Source organism: Salmo trutta, chromosome 26, assembly GCF_901001165.1.
Source record: "Salmo trutta chromosome 26, fSalTru1.1, whole genome shotgun sequence".
Taxonomy (NCBI): domain Eukaryota; kingdom Metazoa; phylum Chordata; class Actinopteri; order Salmoniformes; family Salmonidae; genus Salmo; species Salmo trutta.
Genome location: NC_042982.1, coordinates 20,167,590 through 20,190,639, shown reverse-complemented (window position 1 = coordinate 20,190,639; position 23,050 = coordinate 20,167,590). Strand labels below are relative to the sequence as shown.

Below are 23,050 nucleotides of genomic sequence, written 5' to 3'. Positions count from 1 at the left end.
GTGCAGCCTGCTTCCAACAGGAACGTTTAGCTGGGTCAGATAAAGGACCTTAATTGAATGGAGGAGGAAGTGTAGGAAGTGTAGGTTCAGCACTAACGACTTCTCCTCATGTGGGGGCTAGGGCTGATGTTTTTGTTCATGCAGATGTGGTAGATAACGGGTTATGTGGGAGTTCGGTGAGAGCTTTTAGATTCTGCAACATTCCATCTTGTGATCAATGTGTTTTAATTATTTTAGTTGATCTGAGAAAGCCGACGCTGATAAGGCATTTTGGTGTCTGTTGGGGAAAAACTCTGTTTTCAGTCACCAGCCTTGGTGCTGAAATGTTCTCATAATGCTTTTCCTGTCCTGAATTAACCTCCGTGGAGAATATCAGTGCCTTTTGAGCCTATTTGACATAGCCTAGCCTGGCTTCATAAGAGCCAGGTTGCAGTGACGGCTGCACTACCCCTAGAGAGAGACCCTGTCACACATCATGCTTGGGATGCTAGTTGTCCTTGTCTACAGAGCAGTAGCACAGTTAGATTGCTGTGTTCATTACAATTATTGTCCCACAAGTGTGATGCAATGAAGCTCTGCTATTTATAACAAACGCAGTGTGTGCCTTTGGCATCAGCTGTTATTTTATGACATGGGGTTGTCGTCACTTTCGTGTGTGTCAAGCTATTCCATGTGGAGGGCACCAGATGGCGCCCCCCTCTATCTACCACCTCACACTGGTGTCAGTGTGGTATCCAGGGGAGTCTGAGGATCGAGTGTCTACAGTGCTACGTGCCTCAGCACAGTTGGATCAACCATGTGTTTTCCTATATCATATGTCTTCCAATTGACCAAAAGTTTAGACAGTAAATGATCTAAGTGCATCTGATTTACATCTGACTTGTTCCCTGCTGTTACAATTAGGAAACCAGACTGTTCTTGTCACAAACCGGCAGAGGCCATTTTGGGGACTTGGGAGCTCCAGTTGCATGTATCCTGTTGTCTGTGAATAGTAGTTTTATCATCAGGGAAGCCATTCTGTACCCTCTGGCCCCGTGCCGGCTGACCCTACAATGTAAACTGGGAGAAGCCAGGCATTTTAATTGTGTTTGGTAATATGATCTGGCAGAGCCTCCAAAGACAGCATTTTATTATAGTGGTGTGTGTGTGTGTGTGTGTGTGTGTGTGTGTGTGTGTGTGTGTGTGTGTGTGTGTGTGTGTGTGTGTGTGTGTGTGTGTGTGTGTGTGTGTGTGTGTGTGTCATCCCATCTCTTGGGGCATGCTGTCAGCTCCTTCAGACAACCCTGATTATCAGAGAGAGTATTCGAGAGGACCAGGGCCCATATTCACAAAGTGTCTTAGAGTAGGAGTGCTGATCTAGGATCAGTTCAGCCTGTAAATAATAATGAAGAAGAGGGCAGACCTGGATCAGCACGCTTCGTGAATACGGGACCTGGACTCCTTTCAACAGACTTGGGCATGGCACTCCAGTCTGCGTGGAAATGGGAATGTCCCCCTCACTCTCCCTCCAGCCAGCCCTGCATATTTCTCAGAGCTTAACAGGATCTTAGTGGGGTTTTACCATACTGTATGGTGTGTAAAAGGGGATACTGTCTACTGCCTACATGTTGGTTGCTGACAGGTTGGGATCTGGATCTGGTAGTGGTCTACAGTAATCCAGACAGTCTTTCCTCCAAGGCTGACTGAATTCCACACAGCAAATCTGTCAAAGGAAGATGAATGTGTATCGTCTGACTCCCAACTCACTCACTCACTCACTCACTCACTCACTCACTCACTCACTCACTCTTTTACTCTTTCACTCACTCACTCTTTCACTCTTTCACTCACTCACTCTTTCACTCTTTCACTCACTCACTCTTTCACTCTTTCACTCACTCTTTCACTCACTCACTCACTCAGATTAGCTGAAACCCTGAGGAGTTGTGCTTCCTAATCTACATATTTAAAACAATGACTCTGGTTAAGCCTAAGAGACCATCTCAGTCTGACTGCTGCTGAACTGAGAGAAGCATGTTCCTGCTTATTTCAGTCCTGGACTGCCTTTACAAAGGCATTACAAAAGATTAGTCTTTCTGCTGTGCCCATTCATTTGACTTTAAACTTCGCTGTAAAATGGGAGGGAATAGCGTAATCGCAAAAACCTAATTCCCTAAGAATGAGTGATTTATTACTGGGCAAGCGATGTGTAGCCTCCCAGCCAGATTATGGGAACTCTTTGTACAATGGCCCAGTACGGTGACTGACTAAAGCCTCTGTGTGTGTTTGCATTGTGTCCACATTGCAGACATTTATTTTTATGGATCTTCCAATTAAAAAAGTAGTTGAGTTTGTGCATCCCTTTGTGCAGTATGCCCTGTCCCCTCACAGATGCCTGTGACATGCGCACACACACTGGAAAGACTCTTCTGCCCTGCTGCAGTACCACTCTGGCCCTGGTACTGGCAGCTGAGAAGCTAGGGGGGTTAGAGGGGGGTTGGACGGGGGCAGAGAGTGGTGCCAGAGCATGAGGCGCCTGCAGCCTGTGTGAGCACTAAGGGATGAGCTGTGCTTAAATTAAACTCTTCCTTCCTGACAGTTTGACTATTAGTGACACAAGCATGTGTGTGTGTGTGTGTGTGTGTGTGTGTGTGTGTGTGTACACATGCATGCACAACATCTGTGTGTGCATTGTGGAGCCCAGCTGTGGCTGTGCAGAATGAGGACAGCAGGGGCTTGTTTAAAAGGCGACAGGGCAGATGTTGTAAAGCTTCCAACAGTGCAGCATCTCTCCTGAAGGAAGGAGGGAGAGGACATCGCTACTGCTACATCTGCATCTAATCTGCATGGGCTGCACACTGTGGTCAGAACTGAGAAAGGGGTGGGATTATTCAAATATACACCACACAGAGTGGTTGGCAATGAGTTAAGGGGCATGTCTATGCAAAACAGAGCCCCAAAGTCTGTAGCAAGGGATCTGGTTATGCAGATTTGAAATCAATTGATTGGATGAGGGTAGGAAAAATGGGTGTGTTTATGTAATGTGGTGTATTCTGCGAGAGGTGATGTGACCGCAGGACGGAGGAGCTTTTCAAGGCCTGTTTACTGTCTCCTCCTCTGATCTGTCTCTTCTTATTGGGGGCTTTTATTTGCATGTCGTTGTGGTCCTAAAGGAGAAAATGGCAGCAAACTCTGAAATAAACAGCGACTACGAGGTATGTGTTGTGTTTGTCTGTTGCACTCTGCATATATATGTGTGAGAGTGAGGTAATGGTATGTATGGTGTTTACTCCTTCATTCTCTGCTAGAGTATTGGAATGAAACTATTTGTCTTGTCAGCATTGCCAGCTTCTCCCCTGAGTATATGCTTGAAGTTCACCACTATGTCACACAGTCTGCAACACAACACTACAAGTTTGCATTCAGTCAGTTTGGTATAAATATCAGTCTGTGTGTGTTCTCTGTGTGAACATAATTCTGCATTAGGCTTGATATTTTTTTCTCAACTCAGCTTTATAATGTGATGTGTTTGGTTTGATGTGCACGGCTTCCCATTACTCTAAACACGTTGGTTGTTGTTACCATGTGTTGTTTCTGGCACCACTGCAGCTGGGTGCCTGTTGCCTGTTGTGAGAGGGGAACCATCAGTCTTCCATAGGGATGTTAAGATGTCAATATTGATGAGATCTAATAACAGCTGAATGCACTGTGAGTGTATTGGATTTGGAGAGTTGGCCTAGCAGATGTTATTATCTGGGGCACTGGGCTCTCTGCCTGTCTGATGGTGTCAATTGAATGGCATTTTGCTCAAGTCTTAGAGCACCAGTCTACTGTAGTTGTACTGTAGTCAATATGGGTATTAACCAGGGTTGGGGAGTAACTGATTACATGTAATCAGATTTACAATTTTCTTTTTTTAAACATTACCAGCAGAAATATTGTAATCAGATTAGATACTTTTGCAAAACAAGCTGATTACTTCTTGGATTATTTTAAATTCAGAAAGGTTGTTTGAAAAAATACATTGACACCTTTCTGTTTTCTCAACATTCAATTCTGCATTTCAAAAGGTTTAAGTCTCAGAGATCACTATGATGACACACCAAATGTGTCTGATGAATCGTTTTTGTCTTCTAATCCCTTTTAAGGGGAAAGTAATCCAAATGTAAATAATCTGATTACGTTACTGAGTTTGGGTAATCCGAAAGTTTTTGTTACTGATTTACAATACTTCATACACTCCATGACCCCCTCTGTATGTATGACAACTAAGATGAGCACCTGACTTCCCTTTGGCTGTTCTGGCAGATCTGTGTGTGTGTGTGTGTGTGTGTGTATTGGCAGCTCTCCTCTCCTCCCCCCATCTATCTCTGCCTTCCTGCCTCTCTCTCTCTCTCTCTCTCTCTCTCTCTCTGTCTCTCCATTCTGTCTCGTTAATAGCCCAGTCTCACTCAGACACACAGAGCCCTGCTGTGCTGATCTAAACAACCACAGCATTCACATAGAGAAGAGCACACGTGCTCACTGCATCACCACCTGCACCCGGGTAAGCCACAAGGGTGAACCTCACTGGTGTTCTACCCAAACATTAAACCAAACACTCCACAATGTGCAGACATTATCAAGGGAATTCGCTCATAAATGAGATTGGGGTAATAGCATGTTCCAAAATGAGTGTTTATAGGTGAATCCCACAGAACAAGAATTCATTAAATGTAGATGTTTGGATGTTCTGAGTCTGCTGTGTGTTTGAATGTGTCACAACAGACTCGCAGGACTTGGGTGGCCAATGGGGCATCTCCCGTCTAGTCTGCAGAACATCCCAGTAAAATACAGTTTGGATTTCACAGGGGCATTGAAGCCTCTCATTTCACTTAAGACACTGTAAAATAAAGCATGACCTCCAGAAGGAGGGGAAATAAACATGTTCTGAAGTAAATGCCCAGTCGATGACTATACTCCCACTTAATAAGGTCGTTTTCACAACCGGACATTGAACGATAACACCATAATTACTATACTGTAGTTTTAGTAGGTAGTAATAACTAGGCTGACATTTAGAATTTCCTGCAGTAGAAATGTGTTTTCATCACACCAGGTCAGTAACAACATGCTGTACAGTTTCTTTATGGCTCTCTGGGGCTTGTGATATCAATTCCCATGTCTGCACACACTCAGGTTGGCGTTTTTCATTAGGAATCTTGTTCTAGAGGCAGTTCTGCAGAGTGGTCAATAGCTGGCACAGCCACAAAGTCATAAAATCTGATCTTAACCGTAACCACACACACCCTAATGCCTAAGCCTAATCTTTAAGACCAAAAAGCACATTTTTGTTTCTATAAATGTTTACAATATAGCCAATTTTGACTTTGCAGCTGGCCTATCTAAAGGGAAATTTTTCAGTTCTGTTTCCAGGAAAAGACTTGCGACAATAAACGTTAACCTACCACACACACACACACACACACACACACACACACACACACACCCATGTTCTATGTTAAGCACTTAGCTGCCTGGTCCCCTGAGTGCAACATTACATGCTACTCCCCCTCATCTCTCAACACAGTGGCAGGTCAACACAGTGGCAGGTCAACACAGTGGCAGGTCAACACAGTGGCAGGTCAACACAGTGGCAGGTCAACACAGTGGCAGGTAAACCCTCTACCTCGCTCCATCAGTAACAAAGCAGGGTATTGTTGCCAACCACAACTACTGTTATGTTCAATTTGGTTTCATGTCCTTTTATTATTTCTCTGAGACTGTATTATTATATAGTCTAACCAACCATCAACCTTTTAGTCCGTCAGTCAGGGGAAAAACGTTTGTTCCCATCATTTCTTCCCCTTTTTTGGACTTAGTTGGTGGTATGTTGACAATGGGCCCCAGACAGACAGTGAGCTGATTGAAGTTCCCTCCTAAAGGTAAACATTAGCTTCTTCAATAAGCATGTGAAGGAACCCACAACATGCCATTCAAAAGAGCTTATAAGAACTCATTAAAGAGTATTGAGTACCTTCCACAAAAGTGGGTGCAGAGTAAAATGCATTATGTGCATCGCCACGGACCAGAGTGAAATTGTTATACGCTGGCTTCACTATGGCATGTTGTTACTCGTAATGACCTGAACTATACAGATAGAAAAGTTTTAGATCACCCCAAATTGTTGTCACGTGTAGTTATTGTGACAGGACATTGCCTGTCTGAGAAGTCTGATTCTGTACTGTAGAGATTTTTACCCATGACATTTTCTTTAGAGCAGAGAAATCTTTTGTTGTGTTGGACTGACTGCTCTGTAAAATCTGTGGAATGAAACTTTTAAGATAAGATCACAAGATCACAAACCTTCATACAAATCATAAACAGCTGACATACTACACGTTTCTGACTGCAGCTGTTGAGTTTTCCACAACATCTGTGGAAGTATTTTGCAGTTAAGTGCCTTAGTTATTGCTCAAGGGGCTGGCCACCGCAGCAGTATGCCACCTTGGACTTGAACCAGAAACTTTCTGGTTTCATTTGGTTGGTATGCACCGACTGCACTATATACAGTGAATTCGGAAAGTATTCAGACCCCTTGACTTTTTCCACATTTTGTTACGTTACAGCCTTATTCTAAAATGGATTAAATAAAATAAAATCCTCAGCAATCTACACATTGGCAGGGACTGGGAGACTAGTCAGGATCGAGGCAAAGATGAACGGAGACTAGTCAGGATCGAGGCATAGATGAATAGAGCAAAGTACAGAGATCCTTGATGAAAACCTGTTCCAGAGCGTTCAGGACTTTAGACTGGGGGCGACATAGGCGAAGGTTCACCTTCCAACAGGACAACGACCCTAAGCACACAGCCAAGACAACGCATGACTGGCTTCGGGACAAGTCTCTGAATGTCATTGAGTGGCCCAGCCAGAACCCTGACTTGAACCCATCAACCATCTCTGGAGAGACCTGAAAATCGCTGTGCCGCAACGCTCCCCATCCAACGTGACAGAGCTTGAGAGGATCTGCAGAGAAGAATGGGAGAAACTCCCCAAATACAAGTGTGCCAAGCTTGTAGCTTCATACCCTAGAAGACTTGAGACTGTAATCACTGCCAAAGGTGCTTCAACAAAGTACTGAGTAAATGATCTGAATACTTATGTAAATGTGATACTTCTGTTTTTAGCCATTTCTAAAAACCTAAATGTTTCTTTGTCATTATGGGGTATTGTGTGTAGATTGAGGTAAAAAAAAAGATTTAATACACTTTAGAATAAGGCTGTAACCTAAACATTTTGAAAAAGTCAAGGGGTCTGAATACTTTCCGAAGGCACTGTACGACTAGGTAGTTTGAATTGCATGCCTCAGGTGAATAAGAGCATTGATAATGCTGTCTGCATTGCAGTGACAGGTAATCAGACCTCCTCAGAACAGCATATGAGACCACCAGGTTAATCTTACTGAAGGTGTCACTGTATTAGTTTCCTGGTGTGATTTCTGTGTTGGTCTGGCTCAGCTCGACCATAGGTTGGGTGTTTTATAGCTAGTCAATAGTGTTTTTTTTCCTAAGCTTATTGGTGCATCAGCCTCTGGAACTATGTTGAGTTCAGATGCTCAGCTGTAGCCCTGTTGGCTGACTGGGGTGTTTCAGGTATACGTCAAGAGAGCGTTCAGATATGTAGCCTCATTTTGTTTCTGACTGTATGCTTTAGATTTCTCCTCTCCTTTTCTCAGGAATAGTGTGACTAAATCAAAAGGAATGCAATGGAATAAGAAGTTAAATGAAGATGTAGAGTTATGTGACTTAATTTACCAAGACAAATGTTGGTCAACGAGACTATCATTTTCATTATGACAGCCTCTTTGTCTATTCTTGTTAGTTGTGATGACTTCAGTTTGACTGATTCTCTCTTACTGTATGTAGTCTGCTCTCCCTTCCTTTCTTAAGGAATTGAGGTTATCTTATTATGTTGAACCCATGATAAACACATCAAAGTGATCTAATGGAAAGTCCCATGACAAATAAATGTCCAACGTATTTTCCCAACAAAGCACTGTACGTACATGAGATAAATGGATGGAATCATTCTAAACCCAGTTGACTAATAGGCCTAGTATTATGTTTGGGTTTGGGAGGTTGCAGCAGTTCAATGCATAACTCTGTAAAGTCATTAGTGTATGTGTGTCTCCCATGAAGGCAAGTGAACAAGTACACACTTGGGACAGGGTAGAGAGTCGGGAGAGGGGAGATGAAGGCTCAGAAGGAAAGCATGCGTGGGTGACGAAACACTTGGAACTTTATTTGCGACTGATGCTACCCTATTTAGATTGAGCTGTTCATTAACAGAGAGGAGGATAAATGATCCTGTTTGCCCTCTCTCCTCCCTCCATCCTCATATCCTGCAGCAATGCAAGAGGGTGAAAGGGGGGCAGTAATCCCAAGGTTAACCCACTCCAGAGTACTCTGTTCCAGGCATGCCAAGTAGCCCTGATGGACGTGCTGCCCAGGCTGACTGACTGGGTGATGTCACCAGTCCAACTCTGCCACCTGACCATCACTACCACTATTGTTTTGCTGTCTGTTAAGGCTCCATTTATATTCAGTATCATCTGAGATTCCTCCTCCTTATCTCTCTCTTTATCTCTCTCCTCTCACTATTGGTTTCTATCTGTTTTCTCTCTCTCCCTCCCTTGATATGCCATCTCTTTTCTTCTCACTTTATGTCAAACTGTCAAATAAAGACCTCATGAGACTGTTTTTTTGGAAGCGAGGCAGCCAGCCATGCAGGCGGGTAAAGAGAGGAGAGTTCCATCCATCTACAGGGAAATTCCTTGATAATCATCCCTTAAATCCATTTCAGCTGTGGCTGCGGTCTCCTAAGACTTTAATGCTAAAGATAATCACACACTCCAGTGCCTGACAGCCCAACTGATACACCTGGGCTTTTCAGGCAGCGTAACCAGAGATGAGTGGCCTCAAAAATGAGGAAGTTGGTGTTATTGGCATGGTGTGGTTTGGACAGCCTGATCCTGTGAACCGTGATGGGTGCGTGGGCCGTGGATGGATTTCATGTCTGTGGCTGATAGGACTAGGAGCCCCAGGGCAGTGGGACAGCCAGGCAGCTCGATGGGGCTGAAGGACACAGTGTCCTGGTTCAGAGGGGGTATATAGGCAGGGGATGCTGGGCACTCCGGACCATTTCCCGGTGAGGGCATGAAGAGCTGGTTGAGAGGAGGCAAGCGAGCAAGGCTGTTACATATCATACAAGGTAACACAGGTGAGGTACAGCAGGAGAACAGGTGAGTTATTGTCCAGAAGATGATTTTAAAAAATTGAGTCTCGTGAGTTTTTTTTTTTGTTAAGGACATAAGAAATCGAGTCTAGTTGGAGTACACCCAGGATTAGTTCATTTCTTATAAAGTCAACTTTTTTGTAAGTTTGGATTGTCGTTTAATTGTTTTATGATTGATTACAAAGACTGTATTATCTTTAGATATATGTCATCAATCAGACTTGTCCTTCAAGTTTTTAAATGGTAGAGCAGAGAAGTGTTCAGAATCTGACCATTATTCTCACTGTGTGGCAAGTAAAGGATTTAGAAATGTTAGATCTGAAAACCATTCCACACACATCTCTGCTCCAGAGTTGATAGTGTTGGTTGTTATTGACCTGGGACGCTGTTAACTGGGTCGCACGGTGGGTCGTCCATGTAGGACAATAGATTGGACATTGATCCATGTGGTTTGGTCAGAGCAAAGCAGACCAGAGGGAAACAAGTCAATGGTACTCTAATCTGTGAGACTATTAATTTCCTTTCCTCTCTGTCCTCTCTGCCCCTGAGCTCCTAATCCCAATCCCTGTGTAATTAAAAATGTGAGGATGACAAGAAAAACCTTGTTGGGATGACTTGGAAAACCTTGTTGGGATGACTTGGAAAACCTTGTTGGGTGACTTGGAAAACCTTGTTGGGTGACTTGGAAAACCTTGTTGGGGTGACTTGGAAAACCTTGTTGGGGTGACTTGGAAAACCTTGTTGGGGTGACTTGGAAAACCTTGTTGGGGTGACTTGGAAAACCTTGTTGGGGTGACTTGGAAAACCTTGTTGGGATGACTTGGAAAACCTTGTTGGGATGACTTGGAAAACCTTGTTGGGATGACTTGGAAAACCTTGTTGGGATGACTTGGAAAACCTTGTTGGGATGACTTGGAAAACCTTGCATGGCCTTGCTCTGAACTCTGAGTGTTACTATGCATGTGTATTTCAGTTTTTATTTTCAGTAAAGACATTTCCACTCTACCTGATGCAACTGCAGCAGGATCAGTTAATTTCATGTGCTTCAGTAACAGTGCTTTGTTAGACCCCCTGAATGAGAAGAAATCAGAATCAGTTAAACTAAGTGCAGCTGGACAAATAAACAACATTAGGCTGTGAGTACTGCTGGACTGGAATGGCCAGACAGAATAGATCCCTGCCCATACCAACATTATTTCTGGACAGCCATGTCATTTTCTACAGCTGGATCCAGACGTCTGTGTCTCACTACACACTTGTTGTTCATTTAATTCAAGTTTATTTAATCATTTCATTATTTATTTTTTTATTTGTGTTTTGTTTTCTTTCAACCCTTTTGTACTGGTCCGTTCTACACAAAACACCATCACACAACGCTATCCTGTTGTCACGCCAACCTACACTTCCACTCCCTCCATCACCATTCCCCATGCCTCGTTCTGATTGGTCCTTCCAATCCTTACTTCCCTGTTGCCCCTGCTCCTTGCCACGCCCCTCTCCACTCCAAATACATGTTCCCTCCTGGTTGGAGATGGCAGAGTGCACTGTAGCCCCAGTAGCAATGGAGGACAGTGACCGTGAGGCTCACTCATCATCAGATGACCAGGACTCTGCCCCGCCATCCCCTGGCCACACCAGGGACCACCACCATCAGGCCGAACAGGTACCAGTGACCAGACCAGATATGGGTCAAAGAAATATGCCAAGTACTATCCAAATATTTGAGCTGCTGTGCTTGATTTAGTTGGACTGGCACAATGAATGGAACAAATGGAATAGTCCAAAAAGTTCCAAATTCCAAGTTAAATCAAGTGCACCTCAAATACTTTGAAGTATTTGACATATTTGTATAGGTCTCAGTGAAATCCCCATCGCCCCCCTCCTAAGCCCTATCCTCTCTTAAGTGTCATACACAACACAGTGATGTTGTTGTGGCAGGATGTTTCATACTGCTGCGCTCTTATGTTGCCCCTGTTACCTTCCTCGCAGGTAGCCTAGTGGTTAGAGCGTTGGACTAGTAACCGAAAGGTTGCAAGATCGAATCCCTGAGCTGACAAGGTAAAAATCTGTCGTTCGGCCCCTGAGCAAGACACTGTTCCTAGGCCGTCATTGAAAATAAGAATTTGTTCTTAACTGACTTGCCTAGTTAAATAAAGTAAAAAAATAAAATATGGAACCACAATCAGCCCACTGTCGGCATGCAGGGATAATCTCCTGTTATTATCCTTAGAACCATGTGGAAGGACAATCTAAGATTCAAACATACCAAGGACTGGCAACCATTTTTAAGTGAATTGTCCACATGCTTTAGAACCCCTTCGTAGTTCACTAGTTTACTTCCTAGTTTACTAGTTCCTGTTTGAAACACATATTTGTGCAAAAAAAGTTCAGAGTGCTTTACTATTGATCCAAAGAAAGGAGGCCCAGTGGAATGTGTCTGTTCACAGAGCTAAAACCTGGAAGAACAGCAATGTATCATCATGCCTCTATGTCCGCTTTCAAAACTTATTATCACTATTGAGCAGAGATATGGTACAATAACTCCAGTTTACACTCATTACTATTGTTCCTTTTAGAACTAAAACAGCCTCCTAGCCCTTTCAAAACCACTATATTATTTATAGTGGAGCAGGCTGGCGCATGGCAGAGAGAGCTGTGGTAACATGAGCGCCAGTCTCTAGTCTGGGAACTCCGGGGAGATATATCCCTTTACAAGTTCAGTTACACACAGGGGCTCTGCCTTTGTTGGTCTCATGAATTGTAGGTATTGTCATCAGGTAAGGTAGATGGTTTACTCTTGTGGTTTGGGAAAAAGCAGAGAAGGGAAGAAAATGTAGTTATGATTGACAGGTTTAGGTAGATTTGAAAATGAGAGTGCTGTTAGTTATCACTACCTTGGGGCCACAAATTGATCAGTCATTGTGTAAATGACATTTGAGGTGACATGTTTAACACCAACAGGTTTTTATCAGGTTTCCTTTGTCTACCAGTATGTTGAGAGAGAGAAACCCATTAGATGATGTCAAGGTTGAGTCCTTGTTGATGTAATAAAGTGTGTTTTTGTGAATGTTTGAAGTTGTATCACACTATATATTACAGCAATTCATTTGAGTAGTCATCTAGTAATCAAGAGGGTTCATTAATCGTTTAGAGGTTCATTTGCTTTAGCTCTACTCTATCAATGGAAAACATATTAGGTTGTGGAAGTGTGCACAAATGCCACCCAGATGTGGTGTCATGACATGTTTCTGGATCTGTGCAGTCTGGCAGTGCCTCCTGTCCTTCTGCTGTGGTGGAACTTCTGGTGTAACCCATTAAACGGTTCCCTCCACTCTTTATCATCCATGTGGCTACAGTACCGTACCTTCTATTGAATTGTGTTGTCCCAGCTTGAGTCCCAAATGGCACCCAATTCCCTATATAGTGCACTACTTTTGACCAGGGTCCATAGGGAATAGGGGGCCACCAAGTCTGAATCTGCTGAGCAGGGAGAATCTTTTCAGCCAGCTGCCACGGCACTGCACTTTAAACAAGATATATCCTCCCATTTCCTACAAGTTCAGGAAGGTAAATTATGTAGGTCTGCCCTTGATCTGTTCTCGTCTATATATGTTGTGTATTATGTCATGTTTTGTGTGGACCCCAGGAAGAGTAGCTGCTGCTTCAGCAACAGCTAATGGGGATCCTAATAAAATACTAATAATACAATTATGATAGGAGTTATCTACTCTAGTGGAGGACCATGTGCTTGTTATCAGTTTGATGGACATCACGGATCTCTTCTTCCCTGGCATTTGACATCGGCATTCCTCCCATCAGCACAAATATTTACCCTCTTGTGATGTTAATCTTGTAGCTTCTCTGGTGGTCTCTCTAGTGAATCAGTCAGGCAATATCTTCTTTCCTCACTGTCTCTTAGTGTAAATCTTATCTAACCCCTAGAGAACTAGGCCTATCTTGCACTTATAATAATGATTTCTTAGATTGTTTCTCGTACCTTCTCTCCATCAAAACATTCAGTGATTCTAACCACTCTGTACTTTCTTCTTTCCTGTTGATCCTTATGTTGCCCCTGTTACCTTCCTCCTTGTTTTCCTTCCGATCTATATTATCCTCCTTCCTGCGTCAACCTTCACTCCCCTCCGTCCACTCTTCTCTGCATCACCTCTCCCACCCACCCGGAAAACACCCACCCGCACCGTTCCCTGGCCCCCTCCCCCTTAGCACTCAAGCCATTCCAAGGACGACTCTGAAGACTCTGAGTTGGAGAACGTTATGCAACAAGACTCCCACCACAACGGGGGCCATCCACACCCCCACCCGCCTCTTCCCAGCTATGAGCACAGCCCCGACCATGAGCACCCCCACCCTGTGGACAGGGAGGCGGAGGGTGGCGACAGCCCCCCGAACACCCCCGGGACGCCCACCTCTGGGACCCCACCCTTTTTGCGCCCCCCCACGGCAGGTGGCAGGGCCCAGTCAGACAACCAGTGCGTAGGGAGGCTGCAGCTGGGTGGAGGTGGGATGGTGGATCACTATGATATGCAGTCTCCCCTCAGTCCCACCAGGCCCAAGAGCCCCTGGGGCCGCTTTGATCCCTACGACTTTCCAGAGGTAAACTTCAGGTCAGGGGGACCGTGTAGAGACCAGAGGCAACACTATGGGCAACATGGGTTGGGTTATCAGTTCTCCAGTCCACATAGTATGTGCTTTAGCCTCAGAGGAGCACTAGCAGCAGGTTCAGGCCATTTCCAGTGATGTTTACTTGGGAACTTTGATTGTGTCTGACCGATGACTCCGTTTGTGGCTTTCGCTTTGAAATTGATGTTGGTCAAAGACAGTAGTGTTTTCTGGTGTGTTGACAATGGCTTCATTCAATACCCTACATATGGTGAAATGGCTTTAAGTTTGAAAGACATGTATTTATGTGTGGTAGGTGTTACCTTTTTATTTGGAAAGATTACTGTAACTCGCAATGTGCCGCCACCAGAATTGAGCAGATTGTTTAAAATGGCGCCTCTTTGTTTCTCCTGCTTTCTTAGGACCAAGACAAGGAATACGTGGGATTTGCCACACTGCCAAACCAGGTGCACCGTAAGTCTGTCAAGAAGGGCTTTGACTTCACCCTGATGGTAGCGGGGGAGTCTGGTCTGGGCAAGTCCACCCTGGTCAACAGCCTCTTCCTCACAGACCTCTACAAGGACAGGAAGCTACTCAATGCTGAGGGTGAGGCGGCCATTTTGGTGTCTCATCTTCTGAATAAATGAATGCATGATATAAATGGCCAGCTGCTGAGGAAATGTGTGTTTTAACTCCAGAGCGGATCACTCAGACAGTGGAGATCACTAAACACACAGTGGACATTGAGGAGAAGGGCGTCAAGCTGAAGCTCACCATCGTAGACACCCCTGGCTTTGGAGACGCTGTCAATAACACTGAATGGTATATGTCAAACATCCTTCCTCCATAGGACTCTTCTTTGATGTCAGTTTGAGGTACAGTTGCAGTATGGCTCAGTATATAGTAGGAGAATGACTGTCTGCGTTGCCTCAGTGCTGATGTCTCCCCCATCGCCCTAGCGTGAAGTCAGTGGGTTAGGGTTGGTATGGTTAGTTGTAGGGTGGCTGTCTCTGCAGTATTGCCTCAGTGCTGGTGTGTCTCTGTGTCTCCCCACCGCCCTAGCTGGAAGTCAGTGGCGGACTACATCGACCAGCAGTTTGAGCAGTACTTCAGGGACGAGAGTGGACTGAACAGGAAGAACATCCAGGATAACCGAGTCCACTGCTGCCTCTACTTCATCTCTCCCTTTGGACACGGGTACATCAGCTACGACATGTCGTCTCTGTCTCAATACTCTTTAAATAGAGTCCTTTCTTCTGTTGAGATAAACATATTGGCTGTGTCTCAATAGTCTTAGATTAGTTTCCTTTTTTCCTTCTACCTTCCTTCCTTCACTACCACTGATAGGGTTTCCACTATGCACCATGTTGGTTTGCACCATGTCCCATGCATTCTAAATGCATTGGGTTTCCCTGGAATCTAGAACCACCCTTGCTCTGCTGCCTCCAGGGAAATCTGCATCTCGGGCAGTGCTAAACGTTCAACGTTCTATCCATTTTGAGGGCAGATGCTACAGTACTAAACTTTCTCTCCAATCGTTGGGGTACATGCTGATGCGGTACTTTTGTCTGACGGTCTGTTTCACACCGGTGTGTAAGTTGCACTGTCAGTAGCATTGAAGCACTGCTGCAAACCTGTAATAAGGAGATAGCTCCCTCTGCTGACCACTATTGGATACTACTACTATCCTTGAAAATATGGGTTAATGAGGATTACCTTCATTTGGATTACCGTAATTATCCCTTTATCTCTTAACCATATCGAAGTTTTGTCAGTGTTGTCTATGTCCGTGTTTCCACATGTACAGTGTGTTTTAGTTGTTTTCTCAGTGTTGAGTTGTTGTCCCTAATTGTAAGTTGCTCTGGTCATTTAGTCTGCTAAATTACTAAAAAATATATGTCATATCTTGTTGTCTTGTATCTGTCTCAGTCTGAGGCCTCTGGATGTGGAGTTTATGAAGGCCCTTCATGAGAAGGTCAACATTGTGCCCATCCTGGCCAAGGCAGACACACTCACACCCACCGAGGTCAAGAAAAAGAAATTCAAGGCAAGCCACTCTCTAACTCGCTTTTCTATCTGTGTCTGCTTGTCTGAATACCATGGGTGTGTACAAATAAGAAATGGACAGGGTTCATTGGTTTCTAAAAACATTTTGATTTCCAGGTGACTGTTTTGATGGATTTGTTTTTGCTCCATCCTCAATCACAGGATTCCAAACAGTAGTTTATTGTTCTCCTCTTCTCTCTGTCCCTCCCTCGTTCCATCTGCTTCTCTCTGTCCCTCCCTCCATCTTCCTGTAGATCCGAGAGGAGATCCAGCAGTATGGGATTAAGATCTACCAGTTCCCAGACTGTGACTCTGATGAGGATGAGGACTTCAAACAGCAGGATCAGGAGCTCAAGGTGAACCCCATTTATCCAAACCTCACATCACTAGTTGAGGCAGTATGACAACATAAAGGGCACTGGTCATCATAAGCAACCTGTCTGCAATACAGAAATGCTGGGATAGGAAATGATGTCCATACCCGTGTTATTATTGAGCACACAGCCTTGAATAGTTATCTGTTTGTGAATTCTATTGATGTATGTGTGCCCTGGTGCACTAGAGGGCAGGCTGTGGCTGTGCATCCAGACCAGGCCTGAATGGCGTTTTGGTAGATAAATGGTGTCTCAGTCTCTCCCCCTCATAGAGCCGTGTCTGTGACCTCATGTGCCCTGACAGTGTGCTCTGTCCATTTCTAAGTAAACTCCAACACCATTGTTGTTTGCCAATGACACAACAGTAGTAGGCATGATCACTGACAATGACGAGACAGCCTATAAGGAGGAGGCCAGAGACCTGGCCATGTGGTGTCAGGACAACAACCTCTCCCTCAACGTGATCAAGACAGTGGAGATGATTGTGGACTACAGGAAAAGGAGGACAGAGAACGCCCCCATTCTCATCGACGGGGCTGTAGTGGAGCAGGTTGAGCGCTTCAAGTTCCTTGGCGTCCACATCGCCAACAAACTAACATGGTCCAAGCACACCAAGACAGTCGTGAAGAGGGCACGACAACACCTTTCCCCCCCAGGAGACTGAAAAGATTTGGCATGGGTCCTCAGATCCTCAAAAGGTTCTACAGCTGCACCATTGAGAGCATCCTGACTGGTTGCATCACTACCTGATATGGCAACTGCTCGGCCTCCGACCGCAAGTCACTACAGAGTGTAGTGTGACGGCCCAGTACATCACCAGGGCCAAGCTTCCTGCCATCCAGGACCTCTATACCAGGCGGTGTCAGAGGAAGGCCCAAAAATTGTCAGACTCCAGCCACCCTACTCATAGACTGTTCCCTCTGCTACCACACGCAAGCGGTACCCGAGCGCCAAATCTAGGTCCAAGAGGCTTATAAACAGCTTCTACCCCCAAGCCAAAAATCTAATCAAATGGCTACCCAGACTATTTGCATTGCCCCCCCACCACACTGTTACACTGTTACTACACTCTGTTTATCTATGCATACTCTACCTACATGTACATATTACCTCAATTACCTCGACTAACTGGTGCCCCCACACATTGACTCTGTACCGGTACCCCCTGTATATAGCCTCGCTATTGTTATTTTACTGCTGCTCTTTAATTATTTGTTACTTTTATTAACATTTTGGGGTATTTTTCTTAAAACTGCATTGTTAGTTAAGGGCTTGTAAGTAAGCATTCACTGTAAGGTCTACACCTGTTGTATTCGGCGCATGTGACAAATAACATTTGATTTGAGAGAGAGAGAGAGAGAGAGATGGGTAGATCTGCATTGCAGCATTTTCCACATTCTGCATTACCTCATCGTAACCACAGATATATTCCCCCCACTTTGTACTTTATTCACGTCATTCATATTCCCCCCTCTTCCTCTCTTTTCCTCCCCCTGTCTCCCTCCTCCAGGACAGCATACCGTTTGCCGTGATCGGCAGCAACACGGTGGTGGAGGCCAAAGGGAAGAGGGTCCGGGGTCGTCTCTACCCCTGGGGCATCGTGGAAGGTAACCCTGTTACACCATTATTATGTAGCTGTTGTGTCTGGGGGTCTTAATATGTTAGGGTTGAACTGGGATGTGGACATGAAGCTAGGGTTAGGGTTATAGTTGAGGTTAGGGTTGAACTGGGATGTGGACATGAAGTTAGGGTTATAGTTGAGGTTAGGGTTGAACTGGGATGTGGACATGAAGCTAGGGTTAGGGTTATAGTTGAGGTTAGGGTTGAACTGGGATGTGGACATGAAGCTAGGGTTAGGGTTATAGTTGAGGTTAGGGTTATACTGGGATGTGGACATAGGGTTAGGGTTATAGTTGAGGTTAGGGTTGAACTGGGATGTGGACATGAAGCTAGGGTTAGGGTTATAGTTGAGGTTAGGGTTGAACTGGGATGTGGACATGAAGCTAGGGTTAGGGTTATAGTTGAGGTTAGGGTTGAACTGGGATGTGGACATGAAGTTAGGGTTAGGGTTATAGTTGAGGTTAGGGTTGAACTGGGATGTGGACATGAAGTTAGGGTTATAGTTGAGGTTAGGGTTGAACTGGGATGTGGACATGAAGCTAGGGTTAGGGTTATAGTTGAGGTTAGGGTTGTACTGGGATGTGGACATGAAGCTAGGGTTAGGGTTATAGTTGAGGTTAGGGTTGAACTGGGATGTGGACATGAAGCTAGGGTTAGGGTTATAGTTGAGGTTAGGGTTGAACTGGGATGTGGACATGAAGCTAGGGTTAGGGTTATGGTTGAGGTTAGGGTTGAACTGGGATGTGGACATGAAGCTAGGGTTAGGGTTATGGTTGAGGTTAGGGTTGAACTGGGATGTGGACATGAAGCTAGGGTTAGGGTTATAGTTGAGGTTAGGGTTGTACTGGGATGTGGACATGAAGCTAGGGTTAGGGTTATAGTTGAGGTTAGGGTTGAACTGGGATGTGGACATGAAGCTAGGGTTAGGGTTATAGTTGAGGTTAGGGTTGAACTGGGATGTGGACGTGGAGCTAGGGTTAGGGTTATAGTTGAGGCTAGGGTTGAACTGGGATGTGGACATGGAGCTAGGGTTAGGGTTATAGTTGAGGTTAGGGTTGAACTGGGATGTGGACATGAAGTTAGGGTTATAGTTGAGGTTAGGGTTGAACTGGGATGTGGACATGAAGCTAGGGTTAGGGTTATGGTTGAGGTTAGGGTTGAACTGGGATGTGGACATGAAGTTAGGGTTAGGGTTATGGTTGAGGTTAGGGTTGAACTGGGATGTGGACATGAAGCTAGGGTTAGGGTTATGGTTGAGGTTAGGGTTGAACTGGGATGTGGACATGAAGCTAGGGTTAGGGTTATAGTTGAGGTTAGGGTTGAACTGGGATGTGGACATGAAGTTAGGGTTATAGTTGAGGTTAGGGTTATACTGGGATGTGGACATGAAGCTAGGGTTAGGGTTATAGTTGAGGTTAGGGTTGAACTGGGATGTGGACATGAAGTTAGGGTTAGGGTTATGGTTGAGGTTAGGGTTGAACTGGGATGTGGACATGAAGCTAGGGTTAGGGTTATAGTTGAGGTTAGGGTTGAACTGGGATGTGGACATGAAGCTAGGGTTAGGGTTATAGTTGAGGTTAGGGTTGTACTGGGATGTGGACATGAAGCTAGGGTTAGGGTTATAGTTGAGGTTAGGGTTGTACTGGGATGTGGACATGAAGCTAGGGTTAGGGTTATAGTTGAGGTTAGGGTTGAACTGGGATGTGGACATGAAGCTAGGGTTAGGGTTATGGTTGAGGTTAGGGTTGTACTGGGATGTGGACATGGAGCTAGGGTTAGGGTTATAGTTGAGGTTAGGGTTGAACTGGGATGTGGACATGAAGCTAGGGTTAGGGTTATAGTTGAGGTTAGGGTTGAACTGGGATGTGGACATGAAGCTAGGGTTAGGGTTATAGTTGAGGTTAGGGTTGAACTGGGATGTGGACATGAAGCTAGGGTTAGGGTTATAGTTGAGGTTAGGGTTGAACTGGGATGTGGACATGAAGCTAGGGTTAGGGTTATAGTTGAGGTTAGGGTTGTACTGGGATGTGGACATGAAGCTAGGGTTAGGGTTATAGTTGAGGTTAGGGTTGTACTGGGATGTGGACATGAAGCTAGGGTTAGGGTTATAGTTGAGGTTAGGGTTATACTGGGATGTGGACATGAAGCTAGGGTTAGGGTTATAGTTGAGGTTAGGGTTGAACTGGGATGTGGACATGGAGCTAGGGTTAGGGTTATAGTTGAGGTTAGGGTTGAACTGGGATGTGGACATGAAGTTAGGGTTATAGTTGAGGTTAGGGTTATACTGGGATGTGGACATAGGGTTAGGGTTATAGTTGAGGTTAGGGTTGAACTGGGATGTGGACATGAAGCTAGGTTTAGGGTTATAGTTGAGGTTAGGGTTGAACCGGGATATGGACGTGAAGCTAGGTTTGAAGTTGTGGTTGAGGGTTAGGTTTGGGGTTGAACCGGGATGTGGACATGAATCTAGGTTTAGGATTGTGGTTGAGGTTAGGGCTGGGGTTGAATCCGGGATGTGGCCATGAAGCTAGGATTAGGGTTGTGGTTGAGGTTAGGGCTGGGGTTGAATCCGGGATGTGGATGTGATGCTAGGGTTAGGGTTGAGGTTAGGGTTAGGCTTGGGGTTGAACCAGGATGTGGCCATGAATCTAGGGTTAGGATTGTGGTTGAGGTTAGGGCTGGGGTTGAATCCGGGATGTGGCCATGAAGCTAGGATTAGGGTTGTGGTTGAGGTTAGGGCTGGGGTTGAATCCGGGATGTGGCCATGAAAGGTTTAGGGAAACACTGTCCTAACATAACACACACTCTGTTACTTTTGACAGTGGAGAACTCGGCGCACTGTGACTTTGTGAAGCTGAGGAACATGTTGGTGAGGACACACATGCAGGACCTGAAGGATGTGACACGGGAGACCCACTATGAGAACTACAGGGCTCACTGCATCCAGAGCATGACCCGCATGGTGGTGAAGGAACGCAACCGCAAGTATGGACACACACACAGACCAGTATCTCACTCACCGTCGCTCGTGTTGTTTATAGCTTGGATCAGGTATCTTAATACTGCATGTATTGTTACTCATATACAAACATAATGTAGCTCAACTACAATTCACACTAACATACAGTACCAGTCAACAGTTTGGACACCTACTCATTCCAGGGTTTTCTTTATTTTTACTATTTTCTTCATTGTAGAATAATAGTGAAGACATGAAAACTACGAAATAACACATATGGAATCATGTAGTAACCAAAAAAAGTGTTAAACAAATCAAAATAAATTACATTTTTGAGATTCTTCAAAGTAGCCACCCTTTGCCTTGATGACAGCTTTGGACACTCTTGGCATTCTCTCAACCAGCTTCATGAGGTAGTCACCTGGAATGCATTTCAATTAACAGGTGTGCCTTGTTAAAAGTTAATTTGTGGAATTTCTTTCCTCCTTAATGTGGTTCAGTCAATCAGTTGTGTTGTGACAAGGTAGGGGGGGGGTATAGAGAAGATAGCCCTATTTGGTAAAAGACAAAGTCTATATTATGGCAAGAACAGCTCAAATAAGCAAAGAGAAATGACAGTCCATGATTACTTTAAGACCCGAAGGTCAGTCGAGCAATGAACATTAGAATGGTGGAAATCTGTCCCTTGGTCTGATGAGTACAAATTTGAGATTTTTGGTTCCAACCGCCGTGTCTTTGTGAGACGCAGAGTAAGTGAACGGATGATCTCCGCATGTGTGGTTCCCACCGTGAAGCATGGAGGAGCATTTGTGGGATCTCCTTCAAAACTGTTGGAAAAGCATTCCAGGTGAAGCTGGTTGAGAGAATGCCAAGAATGTGCAAAGCCATCATCAAGGTGAATGGTGGCTACTTTGAAGAATCTAAAATATATTTTGATTTGTTTAACACTTTTTTGGTTACTACATGATTCCATATGTGTTATTTCATAGTTTTGTTGTCTTCACTATTATTCTACAATATAAAGAAAAACACTTGAATGAGTAGGTGTTCTAACTTTTGACTGGTACTGAATTAGTCACAAACTCTAACAAAATATACACCCACATACTGTCAACCATATTGTCTTTCTCCGTTCTTCTCCCGTAGTAAACTGACCAGGGAGAGCGGCACAGACTTCCCCATCCCTGTGATACCAAGTACCACAGACACCGAGACGGAGAAGCTGATCCGAGAGAAAGATGAAGAGGTACAACGACGACACTCAGAGCACGAACCAGAGCACGAGCACAGTCACGATGAGCACTCAGACCGACCCCTAGAACCCCACTCTGACCTGGGCCTAGACCCAGGGCCTGAACCTGAGGCCTCTTGAGTCCTCCAGGCTGTCAATCATATTGTATATACATTCCATTAATACATGCAGGTGCCCCTGAAGACCCCAGTCAGGTGTAGTGATTCTGGTCTGAGGAAGGGTCAGGGGTGACGGGTGACAGTTGGCCCCTACAGCTGCGCCCCTAAAACAGCACCCAGCCATGAGGTGCACATGACCTGTAAGAGACGATTAGATCTGGGTACAAATAATGTTTTATATTCAAATACCATTTGAATCCAGGTCTGGCAGTAGAATATAATATGCCAGGTCGCGCTGCCTGGGTAGAGTAGTGTTGTAGATGGAAAGAAGCTCTCGTGTGGTTCTCTTCTCCCTGTTTGAGTCTGTCCCTGTTCAAAAGCACCATCGTGCCAATTTCATATAGTTATTTATTTATATACAGTATCAGTCAAAAGTTTGGACACCGACTCAATCAAGGGTTTTTATTTTTACTATTTTCTACATTGTAGAATAGTAGTGAAGACATCAAAACTATGAAATAACACATATGGACTGCTGCATCAGATGACCTGTCCTCCACAATCACCTGACCTTAACCCAATTGAGATGGTTTGGGATGAGTTGGACTGCAGAGTGAAGGAAAAGCAGCAAACAAGTGCTTAGCATATGTGGGAAGTCCTTCAAGACTGTTGGAAAAGCATTCCAGGTGAAGCTGGTTGAGAGAATGCCAAGAGTGTGCAAAGCTGTCATCAAGGCAAAGGCTGGCTGCTTTGAAGAACCTAAAATATTACATATTTTGATTTGTTTAATACTTTTTTGGTTACTACTTGATTCCATATGTTTTAT

The 23,050-nt window shown here is 44.8% G+C and overlaps 1 protein-coding gene across 4 annotated transcripts in view; it reads left to right on the top strand.

Moving 5' to 3' along the window:
• The window catches only part of LOC115163359 (septin-4), a 69,884-nt gene that overhangs the window by 43,480 nt on the left and 3,354 nt on the right, over window positions 1–23,050 (top strand). Inside the window, exons 1-9 of one of the 4 annotated variants that reach the window (XM_029715166.1) lie at window positions 3,047–3,194; window positions 14,298–14,481; window positions 14,574–14,697; window positions 14,938–15,072; window positions 15,805–15,922; window positions 16,176–16,277; window positions 17,806–17,902; window positions 20,738–20,900; window positions 22,021–22,120. In XM_029715166.1, coding sequence (XP_029571026.1) covers window positions 3,159–3,194; window positions 14,298–14,481; window positions 14,574–14,697; window positions 14,938–15,072; window positions 15,805–15,922; window positions 16,176–16,277; window positions 17,806–17,902; window positions 20,738–20,900; window positions 22,021–22,120 — 1,059 coding nt within the window. In that variant the 5' untranslated portion in view covers window positions 3,047–3,158. Of the gene's footprint in view, window positions 1–3,046; window positions 3,195–13,697; window positions 13,870–14,297; window positions 14,482–14,573; window positions 14,698–14,937; window positions 15,073–15,804; window positions 15,923–16,175; window positions 16,278–17,805; window positions 17,903–20,737; window positions 20,901–22,020; window positions 22,121–23,050 lie in introns of those variants that run through there. The other 3 variants (XM_029715164.1, XM_029715163.1, XM_029715165.1) reach the window with 3 other exon arrangements.